Source organism: Phyllobates terribilis, unplaced genomic scaffold (genome assembly GCF_046119375.1).
Source record: "Phyllobates terribilis strain yellow unplaced genomic scaffold, ASM4611937v1 Scaffold_5199__1_contigs__length_53525, whole genome shotgun sequence".
Lineage (NCBI taxonomy): Eukaryota > Metazoa > Chordata > Amphibia > Anura > Dendrobatidae > Phyllobates > Phyllobates terribilis.
Window position 1 is genome coordinate 22,152 of NW_027367947.1, and position 15,842 is coordinate 37,993.

The 15,842-nt window shown below is 35.9% G+C and overlaps 1 protein-coding gene across 1 annotated transcript; it reads left to right on the forward strand.

Annotated features, from left to right (window-relative positions):
* Positions 1-2,292: 2,292 nt before the first annotated feature.
* Positions 2,293-7,886, forward strand: LOC141249895 (uncharacterized). Its single transcript, XM_073669819.1, is given in 23 exon segments — positions 2,293-2,407; positions 2,479-2,489; positions 2,582-2,644; positions 2,768-2,850; positions 2,921-2,996; positions 3,220-3,333; positions 3,457-3,495; positions 3,754-3,810; positions 4,137-4,217; positions 4,390-4,443; positions 4,535-4,586; positions 4,910-4,974; positions 5,264-5,342; positions 5,438-5,527; positions 5,612-5,780; positions 5,903-5,981; positions 6,067-6,137; positions 6,603-6,683; positions 6,931-7,023; positions 7,282-7,394; positions 7,481-7,515; positions 7,659-7,717; positions 7,841-7,886. Coding segments are annotated over 23 exon segments (1,725 nt in total).
* Positions 7,887-15,842: the final 7,956 nt, after the last annotated feature.

The following is a 15,842-nucleotide window of genomic DNA, read 5'->3' on the forward strand; positions in this document are numbered from 1 at the left end:
GTGTTCAACAACGATTCATTCTTATATATACTCACTTTGTTGAATACGATCCTTGTACACAAGATTACTAGCTTTTGTGCATTGGATTTACAGTAAGTGTAACATTATCATATCTAGTTACACTCGCTTTATCTATCTCGATCCTCACTCGTCTTATATAAAACCCACAGCAAGCATGCCAGGTTGGTGTTGTTTATGATAATTTAGTGTGTAGAGAATTTATATATAGGGCAAGTCGCTTATGCCCATATCCCAGTGCTTCTTGCTTCCTATGATTTGAATCATTAGCATTCGTTGTGGTTAATCATGAGTAAAGAACTATTAGGCTTGGTTTGAGGTTTTATTTATGTTGTGATAGAAGTAGGAACAAATCTCATGTTTAAGGGTGAATTGAGTTTCTATGATAAACTTGTCAACTATTAATGGATAGTGTCTAACTAAGTGTTTTCTTCCATCAATTAAATCTTTTTTTTTGTGAATTGCATTTATTACTTATTTAAGAAATCATAACCATAAAACCTCATCGGTTTGGTTCTTTAGGTTAATTTAGAATTTGATCATAAGATTTGTGCATCCTTGGGGATTCCACTTGTGCTTCCACTAAACTACTGTTTAAGGTTGTTATGGATAATCGCTTACTAGATTTTATAGAAATCTGTTTGAGCATTGAACACTTTGTTTGCCCATAAGCGGCCGAGCAAAAGTCATTTTATCACATATTTATATTGGTCACTTGATCTTGGTGCGTTGTGGGACACACGAGTTGCTGTTTAGTTGGCTGATAAATCCAATGCCAGTCGCCTAGGAAAGGTGAAGGATGTATTAGTGAGGGTGGGTGATTTCACCATTCACACTATCTATTAAGTCCTTAATATGGATTGTGATGAGAACCTGATACCATATTGTCGGGTAGACCATTTGTAGGAACTGCTAATGTTGTCGTTGATGTGCCGACTGGTTCGATTAGCATGGAATGCGATGGAAGGATGATTGAGTATAGAACCAACAACAGCATCACCACTATTCCTAGTATTCATTGACTCCGTGGGATTGATGGGATTGAACCGGGCTTGCAAAAGTTGAATGAGAGCCGTGATAGGAATTTTTTGATTTGAACGACATAATCTTACATGATATACCTCATGTTCATGATTTGGGCATTCACCCTACGTTAGTGACTTTACGAGTAATCGAGTTCTCTTCTTGATGTGCAAGTCATGAGGAATAAGAAAGAATGTCCCCCTGAGAAGGCTAAGTGTGGGGTAGCTGCTGAGAAGAAAACGTTTTCGAAGCCGAAGAAGAAGCACCAACATGGTCTTCCACACCAAACTAACTAGTTTTTATGTTAAAATGTATGGAGAATGAAAATCCTGATAGATCCGGGATGATTAAGAGATAATGACGTCGGGCTATGATGTTAAATAAGGCTCTTATTGAGAGGCGACCCGACATAGTTAATCGAGGTATGATAGTTTCCATTTTTGAGTTGTAGTTTCTTTTTTTTAGCTCTCAGATATGATTCTGGCGCCCGCCTTTCGTGAAACGGAACCACCGGTGAGCCTTGGTGTTTGCCGCTATTTCTTCTAGGTGTCCGCATGTGCCTACTTAATTTCTTTACACAGTGCCTGCCGGTAATATTGAGGCTCCCTCCTTTCTCCTGGCACTACAAGGTATAAATTCCTAATCTCTTGAACTTCTTTTTGGAAACAAGTGACTTCTAGGTTTCACAAAGAAAAGAATAGAGCCTTTACAGAAGAATTTGACACTAAACAAATGAGTGAGAGAGAAAAATAGAGCGATTGATTGAGCCAATAGAATCGAGGGAGTGAAAGCATAAAATAAAGAGTTGCTAGAGTGTAGTGATGTGAGCAAGAAGGATTGTGAGGATTCACAACCAAATACCATCTTGAAGACCGACGAGTTCTTTTGTTATCCACACTACTCAAGGACAACTAGTTATACCATTCTACATCTCCAATAGGGTAGATGCTGATGTGAGTGAATCATTATGGTCTAATTCACAAGATTTAGCACAATTACAGAGGAGTTATGAGATGTATTAGCAAAGTTGTGATCACCTGTGACAGAGATGAGCATATCATGTATTCAAGGCTTTTACACATTTAGAGTAAAGATGTCAATGGAGCTGCAAAGTAAAGGTTTTACACACATACCAAGTGGAAGTGTAGCTACCTTAAGTAAAGTGTTGTCAGATCCATGGTTGCACCCCGTGCCTTTTCTACTGCACCCCATGCCCAAGGGTCCAATCTAGATCTAGTATTTTCCCACATGATGGAGCATTCTGTTGCAAAGGCTAAGGAAAATCTCTCCGGTCGCGTCTCGCGCCTTATTCTCCTCGCCATGCGTCTTCACCAGAATGAAGAATCTCCTATTCACCTTCGGAGGAGTAACTAGTTAGTTAGTTGTTAGGATATTTTTGTAAGATTTAGTTCGTATTTTGATATTATCCACCTAAAGAATTGGGTCAAGTTGGGTCTCCTATATAAGGAGCCGTTTCTCTCTATGAGCTAGGTTTGTTTCCTATTTTGTTTTGCAATTTTGTTATTCCATTCTTATTTAGTATGAGGAGCTAAGCTCCAAGAACGTTGTTTCCCTTTCCTATGATATCTTTATTGAATTTCCAGTTTGTAAGTGTTCATCTATTCTTTTTGATTCGTAGTTTGTTGTTGTGTTTGCTTTCATTATTATCATCTCATTGGTTTGTATGATTTATCGGATTGACAACCTTGAAATTCATGATTACTAGCATAATCTTATCTTAGGAAAACTCTTTAACTCGTGTCTAGACTGGTTGCGGGAAAAAGTTAAAGGAGGAAGCAATACAACATAGTTAGGATTTTTAGACGCACCAATTGGCTTGTCTTACGTGTTGAGATTTGTAGACGTCGGTGTTGCTTAGCTCATCTAATGGACTAGGATTTATAAACGCCTGGTGGCTGCTTGTTCTTATTGCAAAAGGCATTCATAAGCTTGAGGTTCATAGCTTCTTTGTTTTTCCTTGTCCTTTTTTACCCTTTTCATGAACGCTGACACATACTCACATTCTATAAAGATGCGTTCTCTATAGTAGGCAAATATTATCTCATATATTGGTCGGGGAGGGTCATTAAGTTGAAAAGCAATGATATCAACAAAATTGTATTGATGTGATGCTTGTGCTTTTTGATCTAATTTTTGTTGTTGCTTCATATAATTCAGTTCTCTACCGGTGTCCTTCCAAATGTCAGGGCAAAGGGTAAGGCTTCATTTCGGGTTGCAGAGATCCTAAATAACTTGCAAACAGAAGAGCCAGTGAACACAGCTGATGTAGCTATTCTCTCTTCCTAAACACTAAAAATATACAGGTCAATTAAAGAGTATTGCTTTCCTGTAATGTGTATGAAGTATGAACACCATTTACTTATGTTCATTGGTGAAAAAATGCTTCATGTGAACAATCCTGAGATTAACTCCGTCATATTGCTAGACAGAGAGGTATGATATATGCTTTACTTCTTCCAGTTCTTTGTCATGACATTTCACAATTAGTGCTCCATGAGAATTGAATTTTACTGTTTGGTTTTGGCTTACTCTTCTTGTAGTTCTGATATTTTCGTTGTATATAGTGTGTTGCATATGTTCCTTATCTTTATCGAACTAAATTCTTAATCCCCTTCTTAATTTCGTTATGTTTCTACGAATTCTCCTTATATATTGTTTGAGGGATGATAATTTAGACTTAAATGGTTTCAGGTTGATATGGTCACTCCTATGCTGTCTCAGTTAACGTATGAAGGTTTGCTGGATGAGGTAAATGCAGCGTGTGACTTGAACTGACAATTGTGAAAAAATATCACATTGGCATCTTTTGCTGGTTATATCGTTATTAGTGTCTGAATATTATAATACTTCATAACTCATAAGTATTTTGGTTGTGATAGATTCTATACTTGAGAATAGTCATATCTCTTTTCTTTGCTCAATTTAATATTTTGCTTCATCAAATTTATAATGGATACTTTCTCAATTTTCTGAATTGGGGGTTCACTGCATGCACGAGTTGCTGAACTTTACAGTTGTACAATTAAGGAACTACTTGTTAATTTCATTATTTAATGTTGCCAATTTACTTGCAGTTTCTGCACATTACTAATGGGGCTTTTGAGGTTGATGCATCTACTATGGTTGTCCAAGAAGAAGGGAAGAAGTTAAACACAATTTCTGGTTGAGATTTTTATTTTCCTTGTGAACTCAACTATGTGTTAATTACGATATATTTAGGGTCCTTGGGCATATTCTAAAGAGCCATATTTTCCTATATGATGAAAAATTCCTATCTTGTACATTATATCTTGGAGGTATTTATTATTCTCTTAATTTCCATCTGACAGTGACAAGCTGTTTAAGGAAATTCGGGATCTTAATTTTGATGTTGTTGTCCAGGTTGTTCTTCTGTTAATCTTTTTTAGTGGATCCCTTTGTATCTTTTTTTTTCGATTTCCTGTTATAGTGGCTATGTGCAGTGTGATTGCAGGTTCTGCGTCAAAAAGCAACTAACATGAAACAAGACTACACCGACATAACAACTTTGGCAAGGTACTCAAATTTCGCAACTATATTTCTGTATTCCCCGTCACTATTTTATAACGGACCAGCGGGGCAGCAAATTATCTTTATGGTTTTATATAAATTGTACTTGTTTTATTAAGTTCTTGTGCTTTTTCCCTAGAGAATATTTAACTTAAGCATTGCATGTTGGATTCTGTTTCCGTATCCTACTAGAATTTGAATGGATGATTCGTACAGTAGTGTATCTTAGGGGAGGTATGTAATTTGAGAAGTTCTTACGGTTCAACAATATTATTTCTCCAAAGAATGGTTATCTGATTTAAGTTTTTACCAAAATTACATAATCAAACAGTGTATGAATTAAAGGATTTTGTCATAAAGCTCAACTCTCTACCAGAAATAACAGTAAGTGATTTCCTCTTGGCTCTGAACAACATTTACATCAATGAGAAGTGACTTACTTTACTTTTGAGATTACTTCAGAGACACATTAATCATTCTCAACAGTCGTTGAATCTGAGAGTTATGACATGTAAGAAAACCACTTTTGTTTTCTACTTTTGTTTTCAATATCTGTACTATCAAGTAGCTGAGTTGTGTGTGTTAAAATAATCATGTACAAAGCATATAATCTATTATATTACATCTCATTCTGGATTCCTTGGGATAAGAGGAGATTTGTCTTCTCCAATAGAGTGCCCCTTTAAGAAAGAAAAACATACTTCTGAATTCTGATTTTTCTCTTACCCATGCCACCTATCAGAAAGCTCACAGTAAAAATTTCATATGAAGGGAGAGGCTACAATTTATTAACTTATAAAAGAAGAAACTTATGTTTTCACATTCCAATGTTCCATACATCCATTAGGGAATGAAATAAGATCGATATCCCATCACAAGTTGCATTTATCGGTACCAATTAATCACCATGCTGATGGTTTCTGCATTGTAATCATATGTATCATCTGCTTTGTTCTGCATTTTCAGCTTCTGATGCTAGGTAAACATGTGCTGATGCATTTATCTCAAACGGCTTATACAGTTTTGGATAGGTTAATTGAAAAACTAAATGATTTTTTTGCATGCAGATGCTTTGAGTACATTGAAGAAATGATTCACAAACAAGAGCCTCTTCTTAATGTCCTTTGCCTTCTCATAGTATTTTCTGCGACAGACCTGGGTTTGCCAAAGAAACAATTTAACTATATAAGGTCTGAAATATGCTCGTTCTATCTTTTTGTCAGCATCGATCGGTAGATTATTATTGAGATAATGTTTTATAGTATCCCTTAATAGTTTGTATCTACTTTATGTGTGAAACCTGATTTTGGAGGGAGATACTCCATAGCTAAGGATTTGAGCACATGGCCACTTTGAATAACTTGGATAAAGCTGGGTTATTAAAAAAGCATGTCCTTTTTTCCTGATGTGATTTTTTTAATAATGATATTCTTTTTATATCATGTAGTTTTGACACCTTTTTATATACTTGTGCAGGAAACTAGAACCAACTGCTTGACTGTTAAGAGAGCTTTGCGTCTTATTGTTGAAGACACTGATACAGCAAAGTATTACCCCTTTTTATATACTTGTGCAGGAAACTAGCTCTGTAGTATCTTATGCTTGCATCAAACTGTAAGTTAGAAAGATATATATTCTAGCTCTACCACTAGGTTTGTCTTTCTTTCGAGCAAACTTCTTATTTTATTCAATAGCTCATTAGATTGGAAACAGAACACAAGTATGGCAAGGTTACGATGCTTGAGGGTGCCTAACACTGACCAACTTAATAAAATCAGTTGTGAATTAGGTGGAAGGATTTCTTGCTATTGTGTAGAAAAGGACATGTCCAGAAAAGAATCATACCAACCTCAAACCCCATACCATCCCCTGTCTTTCATTTTTATACTTACTATGTTTATTTTTACTTTTATTGTGTTTTACTTAGGTAGCACTTACAAGTAAAATTTTATATATTAAACTTTTACTTCGTTTTGAAAATTCATATACTACACTATTGCTCTGGTTTACAGTCCGAATGACATTGCATATGTCTTATGTGGATATGCTCCACTTAGCATATGTCTCGTTCAGCAAGCCATCAGATCTGGATGGTAAGATGAAATTTTGAATTACCTATAGAATTTGGATGAAATTATTTGTTATCAATGAAAATAGAAGACAAATCATAGATATGACAATAACGGCATTTATGTCTCTTGCATGATTTCTTTATTATGATATAGTCTTCGATGTATACTCTTCTGCCTATTGAATCTTTTTGTCACGCATCTGTTTTAATATAGACTTTGATATATTTTCTGCTTTTTCTATCGTTTGTTCTGAAAATTGCTTATGCAGACGACCAATCGAAGAGATCCTGAAATTATTGCCAGGACCACATTATGAAGCAAAGAGGGTAAACTACCGACCTAACATTTCCTTCAATACCTTGTTTAATTAGAGTTAATCTTGTTGACTTCTTTAAGTTGTTATGCCTTTAGGGTGGTGGATTCTCACATGTTCAGTCATATGATTCTATCTCTGGAGGATTACCTCATATCAAAAAGTATGCCAAACTTTCTCCATGTTGTGTTTTTACCTAAAGAACTATATAACATATACACGCTTCTAGTCCATTACATCGTATTAAATTCATATCATATAAAGTTGGCATTAAAACATTTTTGTTTTAAAAAATATGTTTGGTAGTGTGGTAGATTCAAGACGTGCGGTTGTTTTGGTTGTTTTCATTGGTGGGGTGACATTTGCACAACTCTCTGCGTTTGGCTTTCTTAGTTCTCTGGTATGTTATCTTTGCGTAGGTATGTAATAGTGCTTACCTATCTTACTATCTTTATTATTTAATTTTTTCTATAATTGTCTAAAATATGTTCGTTATGATTTGCAGGATGTCAAATGTCAAGAATGATTTATCTTATGAAGGTAGATTTGGAACTATGAAACAATATTGAAATTCATTTACTGGAAGACAATCAATCAATTAGGTCTATAAGTGAACAATTATATTGTGTTTTGGATCTTAAAATGTTGATGTATGATATTTGGATTACTATTATAAATTTCAGATTATTAATGTGTGTTACAAAATGTTGAAATTTCAGATTATTATTTCTGATGTATACAGGTAAGTGAATTAGTATATTGGGAACAAATCTTGTTTTTTGGATCTGAGTATACAACCCTGATATTGAATAAAAGATGTCTGGTCTTAAAAGCTTCTATTGTTCGTGCAATAATTTAACTATAGAGCCCGGGCTTATGTGAAAGTTGTCCGGGCTAAACAAGAAAGATAAGAAATGGTCCACCAAGAAAGAGACTTGATTAAGAAGTTCAAAGTCATAAAGAAGCTTATGGTACCAAGAAATGTTCCAATCTGGTTAGCTTTAACACAAATGGGTTTCAAGGATATAGTTTGCCAGCTACTTGACCATGAAGGTTAAGGAGGATTCATGGATATCGAAAATTCATGCCTCACATCTTTTTCCATCTAGTTTGTCGCATCTTTCGTCCTAGAATTTCATGTCAATCCTTAATGGAAAAAGGCAGTTACTTCTTGCACAATCGGTTATGAAAAATCTGAATACAAGGTGCCAATAGCTGAATTGAGAGAGGGCTTTTGGGTCAATAAGGATCCCACATCAGGATTGTCTTCAATTAAGTTTCTGAGCCCCTTGATTTTGGAGATTGGCCACTCGCTCCGAGTTCCGGGCAAGCAACAAAACACAACAACCAAATCACACCTCCTCTAGTTAAGTAGGAGTGCAAGTTGCTCACTATGACTATTTTTGGCCACTCCAACATCAATTGACTATCACAGAACGAATGGTGTTACATTGGTTTGTGACGTTGCAGTCGAGTATTACTCCCTACATGGTGTCTTTGTTTTCCCAAAGTTTACAACGAGTGCATGACCTAGCTAAATGTCGGGTGGTTTAACAAGGCACGGTTCTGGGTTCCATTATCAAAATCTACGAGATATCCATGAAGAAGGAGGAAAAGGAAGTCGAACCAACCTTCTACAGTTTGGATCGACTGAAGGGAGCTGGCTACCTCACAATGTGGAACGAAAAAGATAGGTTTTGTCTCTACTATACTTCTATGTACCATGAAGTCCGGCTTCCAGGAGAATACCTATTAGGACCGACTGCCAATGATTACTATATCCCATCTATAGTGCAGACTTTAGTGACACACGTGTCAGACAATGAAGAGAGTACATAGGAAAAAGGTAAAGCTTGAGGCAAACCCCTCCACGCACTGAAAGGAGTGCTACGAATCAGGCATTAACTGATGATCGGCCACACCTAAGGACGTTACGTGTTGATGAGCTCATTTAGGCATTACTGACGTGCCAGGACAGACTTGAGGAGACTATGATACAACTACACCAAGAGACATGTGAGCATATGGGTGAGCTTGACAGACAACAGTTGGTTCTTTGGTCCACCCATTTCCCAACTCAGTGAGCCTTTTTACTCTTTTTTCCCTTATTATATAGTCCTCTTTTTCTGTATTATGGACGAGATTTATCTAAGAATGGAGGGAGAGTTTAGGATGTTCTTCACTTGCTGTTAGCATATTTTTAGGTGTCGTCTTGTTTGGTAGAGCATATTATTGTGGGTAGTTATAGTAGTTTTTATGGATTTCATAGCTATAAAACAGTTGAAAGAGAGAGGAAAAGACAAAGATATAAGAAAATCCAGAAATGTCTGCTTCGAGACACGAAAACCGAATCATCTTTCTATTTCACCATCATTTCCACAATCTTTCTTCTTTCTATTTCCATACCTAACGTCGTTGCATCCCTTGGATAACACAATTTCTAGCGCTGATGACGTCCCACTATCTTTCTTTTTGATGTCACCAAATTTAAGGTTTCACAACCTTCGTCTTGGTGTCACACCAACATCCACCATTTATCACAGTCTGACTAGAGAGAACAATTTTGACTAAGCACGTACAGTGTGTTCCCTGAGTATTGGAGACGGTTTGTCTAAGAAGCTGATTCGTGCCCTGTGCCCATTGATGTCGTGACCCGCGCCAACCAACCTGGTGCATCAGTACATTTGGTTCAACCTTCTTCAATAAAGGTTTTCAACTCATAGTTAGTTTCGCTTCTTTCCCCTTTTAATCTAGATGTTTTGTTTCTATTTCCTTTTTCTTTCTTTTCTATCCAATATCTACATTGAGGACAATGTAGTAGTTAATTATGGAAAGAGACTTAGTTCATCATTGTATATTCTTCACTAGTTTTGTTGGGCAAGTTTTGAATTCATAATTAGGACTATCTTTTTTACAGTTTTGATGTTTATTGAGTCTGTATATATCGCATTTGTTTAGAAAAAAAATCAAATAAAATAAAATAATGAAAAAGTCACAAAAAGATAAAGGCAATCAAAATCCTAGGTATGTTTAAAACACCCTTAGGGGTAATTCATGTAATAAGTAGGTAACATGAACCTGTATAGGCTAGTGTAATATGATGTAATGAGAGATGTGAGATTATGTGAGCCTATGAGAAGAGGAGTGGCTAGGTGAAATCCTAAAAAGCCGCCTAGGTAAAATGAGAGGAAAAAAGAGTGATCTAATGGTTTCTTCAGTTTGACAACGTGACATAAGAATAGGAGTCAGAAGGAGAGTTCAGGATTAGCTGGTCAAGAGCTACAAAAAGGTATTAGGTGTAGTCTTATTGTCTATTCACATTTATTTCGGTTTTGTTTTTGGCTAGAGGATTATGATCACTAGTTGTTCGAGATTGTGGAGCCATTTCGTTCGTACTTTCGGAGACCTTTGCACTACATTGAGAGAGTTGAGTTCTTGATTAATCGAGACGAGTAAAGGTCTAAGTATGGAGGGATTTGACGTGATTCAATAATTATGGTTTAGTTTACAAGATTTAGCACACATTCAGAGGAGTTGTGTGTTGTATTAGCATAGTTGTGATCAAATGAGCCAGAGATGAGCAGATCATGTATTCAAGGGTATTTACACTCATTTAGAGAGGTTTAGATTTAAGATGACGATGGATCTGCAGAGTGAAGGTTTTCCACACATATCAAGTGGAAGTGTAGCTGCCAGAAGTGAAGTGTCAATAGGGTCACAACCTCTCCCGATGCCTTTTTCACCGCACCCTACACCCAAGGGTCCAGACCAAATCTAGCCTTTTTCAACGTGATGGAGCATTCTATTGCAAAGGCTGAGGAAAATCTCACCGGCCGCAGCCCGTGATATATTCTCCATGCCCCGTGTCCCCACCAAAATGAAGAATCTCTTATTCACCTTCGAAGGAGTATCTATTTAGTTAGTTGTTAGGATATTTTTGTAAGATTTATTTCGAATTTTTATATTCTCTACCTAGAGACTAAGGTCAAGTTGGGTCTCCTATATAAGGAGCCTTTTCTTCCTACGAGATAGGTTCAGTTCCAATTCTGTTTTGCAATTTCGTTATTTGATTCTTAGTTAGCATGAGCAGTTAAGCACCAAGATTTTTGTTTCACTTTCCTGTTGAAATGTATATTGAAATTTTAGGCTGTAAGTGTTTTTCTACTCATATTGATTTGTACTATGTTGATGTGTTTGCTTCCATGATTATCGTCTCATTGCTTTGTATGATTGATTAAATTGACAACCTAGACATTAATGAATACTAGCATAATCTCATCTTAGGAAAACTTTTTAACCCATGTTTAGATTGGTTGTGGGCGCAACTTATAGGAAGAAATACACATAGTTAGGATTTTTAGACGCACCTAATTTCTCATATTAGTTGTTGAGATTTGTAGACACTAGTTTTTCTTAGATCGTCTCCTAGACTAGGATTTATAGACTCCTGGTGGCGGCTTGTTCTAATTGTGCTTGTTCTAGGTATCAAACATGTTCTACATGGTTCTTGTAAGGGAATGTATGTGGAAGTGTCTTTTATTGTGCAAGGAAACATAAGGATTAATATAAATATGCGGCAAAGAAAAAATGATCTAAACTAAAATGGATATATAGATGGATTAGAAAAGAGGAACAACCAACCCAAAACATAAACACAAACAATCCAAACAAGATTAAGATTGAGTTCTGCTACACCTAAAATATTGATACAATTTTCTCTATGGAACCGACCCTTGCTTATCACTTACTTTTTTAATTAGTTTTTAGGAAAATAAATAGTAATCAAATGCGGGTAATAATCCACATTCAACAAATAATTGCAACCACAAGAGTCCATTGAAGACGACAAGTAGCGTTTCTTCTTTCCTTCCACCATGCATTTTACTGTATGTTTTGGGTACTGCTCTCTTTTATCTATTATGTCCACATATTGAGGACAATGTCTACTTCAAGTGTGGGGAAAGTCCGGTAAACTACATATCAATTTGAGAGAAAAAACCAAAAGAGCATAAAGATGAAAATAGCCAAAAATAAATCATGGGATGGGTTAAAGACCCGAAAGAGCGGCTCAGATAATAAGAAGGTAGCATGGCAAATAATAGGCTTGGAAAAAACATGATTCCGTGTGATAGTGAGGCAGTAAGTACATTTTATATGAGTGTTTGGTGAAATCCCAAAGGAAGGATGTTAGATTTTATCTGGCATGGAGACATAAGTGTACAGAGTATATGAGTGTATCAGGTAGGTTTTCATGTGGAGGAATAATGTGTAGTATCTATGAGTTCACTTTTGTTTTGAGCTTGTAGGAGGAGGTTAGATTTGTTCTGTTCATTTTGTTATATTTATGGAACTTTACTGCATATTTAGTACTTGATTGTGTTGAAATGTGGGTGAGAGGAGATATTGATATTATTATGGAATATTGGTGCACATTCAATGATGGTATGGAGTAGTCTATGTTAGATTTTTTCTCATGGTGTTTGAGGAATATTGTTTTTGTTGAGATGTGAAAATTTTTCCTATGGATTGGTGGTTGAGTATGATGAGATTCAATGATTTTGATGATGAATTGATTTTGTAGATTTTAGGTTTGAGTTTGATCTTATTGTGTACTTGTTCTTGTTGATGACTTTGCACTTGTATATCTACATGTTTATACAGTTATGAGCTACTTTAGTGCATATTTGGATACATTGAAGATTCTACAAAAAGTGTGTAAATTCAAGTATTGAGAAGAATTTCGAAGAGTTGAAGACATTAGAAGATCAAAGGAAGAAAGAAGACAAAGTCAAATGAAGATACAATGAGTTGAAGTCTGAAGGTCGGTGACTACCTATCCACTAGGATTGGCCGCGGTGATGAATTATGTGAGACATAGGTTGATTCCACTTACCACTAGAGGCAACCGTTGACCTATCAAGGGTAGTCGTCGGTGTTTTATCTGATGTGTGGCTGAGAGATTTATGTCCTATTTCTTAGTTGAGTCTCTAGTTCGTAGTTTAGGTAACTATGTCCTAGCTTGTTTCCTTTTGTTATTTTATATAATTAGAGTCTCTAGGTTTATTAGTTAAGGTAGGGAAAGACAATACTTCCTTTATCCCAATTCATTCAAAAAGTTATTGTGTTTTAGAAGAAGAACATGGGCTAAGAGTTCATCACTTAGTCAAATCTTGAAGTTTCTAGTTTGATTATAGTTGTGAGATTTTCTATTCCATACCGTTTGCAATTCTGTTATCTTTTCTCGTGTGCTTAATGAATAGGATTGATTGATATATATTTGTAGTTTACCCAACTAGTCTTTGTGTTGATTATATCCATTGCTAGGATAGTTTGTGCCTGTTTCATCCATTTTATTCCTTCAAAGCCAGCATGCTATATTAGTATCGGTTTCGAGCTAGTTTTTCGTGTAGAGAATTGATGTGGACTAACCGCTCTACTAGGGCTATATCCTGATGTTCCTTGCTTATTGCTTCCATTATTTTTAATCATTGATGTTTCTCATGGTTAACTAACATGGATAGGATTAGAATACTCTTTTTCGAGGTTCTAGTTACTTTTACATTGGGGTAAGATCACATCACATTATTTGTAATCAATGAACATCTATGATCAAATTGTCAACTAAAAAATTGATAGTATTTGACAAAGTACTTTCTCCTTCCATAAATCCTTCAATGTTTGTTTGTCTATTTGGTACTCGAGTGAGTGTTTTGTCCGGATAAACCCCCCTTGTTTCCTAGTTACTTAAGATTGACAATGACTATAATTGTGAGTATTTGTACCTCTCTCAAGAATCGACCTGTACTTCCAGTAACCTACCCTTTTTGGATAGTTAAAGGTTAGACAATAAATGAGATCTTCATATCTCAGTTTTTACATACCCGTTTACGTTTGCGAAAATGACTGGTAACACGCGTTATCAAATTTAATAGGTCAAACAAAAAAAGATTCAAAGTGATAGTGACCTGGTGAACATATTTTATGTGAGTGTTTGGTGAAAAATTGAAAGGGTGTCTAAGAAAGAATTGAAGTGTAAGAGAATTGAGTTTTTTAGAATGTTTGATTTTATCTAACTTGGAGACATAAGTGTATGATGTATAGGAGTGTATCGTGTATGTTTTCACTTGGAGGAAGGTGTAGTATGAGTTCACTCTCGTTTTGAGCTGGTATGAGGAGGTTAGATTTGTTCCGTTCATTTTGGTGTAGTTGTGGAACTTTATTGCAGATTTAGGAACTTGTTGTGTTGAACTATTGGGGAGAGGAGATAATGATATTATTAAGGCGTTTGAGTGCATATTTGATGATGGTATGGAGTAGTCTACGTTAGATTTTTTCTTGTAGTGTTTCATACATATTGTTGTTGTTTCGTTGTGATGATTTGTCCTAGGAATTGGTAGTTGAGTATGTTGAGATTTGATCATTTTAATGAGAAGATGATTTAGTGGGGTTTAGGTTTGAGTTTGAGCTTCTAGTATTCTTGCTCATGACTTTGTACATAGATATCTACAGGATTTTGATTTGATGATGAGTGGGAGGAGTAAATTTCATGTGTGGGGGAATTTGATAGTCACGTTTAAGACGTGTATATAAGCAAGATTTGACTGTATTTTAGTATAGTTATAAGCTACTTTAGTGCATATTTGGATACATTAAAGATTCTACATGAAGTGTGCAATTTCAAGTATTAAGAAGAATTTAGAAAAGTTAAAGACAATAGAAGGCCAAAGGAACAACGGAGACAGAGTCGAAGGAAGCTACAAAGAGTTGAAGGCTGGAAGAAGGAGATGACATGTCCACTATGGGAGGCTCCTAGTTATGTTTTGTGTGAGATGCAAGTTGATTCCAAAAAAGGCAACCATCGATCTATCAAGGGTGGCCGCCCGTGTTTTATCTGAAGTATGGCCGAGAGATTTATGTCCTATTTCTTTGCTTCAGTCTCTAGTACTTATTTTAGGTAGATGTGTCCTAGTTTGTTTCCTTTTGTTATTTTAACTAACTAGAGTTTGTAGGTTTAAGGTAGAGAAAGAAAAGTACTTTTCTATCTCTATTCATTCCATTAGTTTTTTGTTTTAGAAGAATAGCATAGGCTAAGCGTTCATCGCTTAGTCAAATCATGAAGTTTCTAGTTTGATTACAGTTGTGAGATTTTCTATTCCTTAACTTTTGCATTCATGTTATCTTTTCCATTGTTCTTAATGAATTAGGATTGATTGATATATTTTCTAGTTTGATCAACTAATCTTTGTCACTACTAAAAAACAGCGTTTTAGCGTCGAAATTTAGCGTCGAAAGCGGGTTTGCATGCAAAATATGAGAAAGTCCATAATTAGCGTCCAAATTTAGCGACAAACCAATTTTCGAAGCTAATTGTTGGTGGGAAAGCATGGTGGGAAACTTTAGCGTCGAAATTTTCGACGCTAACATTAGCGTGCATATATTTCGACGCTAACATCGTCGCTAAACATTAAAAATCCCGACCGAAGATTAGCGTCAAAATTTTCGACGCTAAACATTAAAATTCGACGCTAAAATGAGTAGCCGGAGGTGACGTGTATTAGTGAAATTTAGCGTCGAAATTTTCGACGCTAAATTTCGACGATAATCCTGAATTAAAACTCAAAATTCAGTCGACTCCCCAGTTGACAGAGAAGTGCGAAGGCGAAGGCGAGATTACGAGCGGCGACGGCGGAATAAGAGCGGCGCCGCGAGAGGAAACCGGACGTGCTAGGGCCGAATCAAAAGGACGACTTCAAGGGTACTTCCTCCTCCTTTCTTCTTCCTTCTTTCTTCTTGTAACTACAAATTGGGGGAAAATTAGGTTTTGATTGAATTAGTTAGATTCGAAACTTTATGTTCAAATTAGTCTT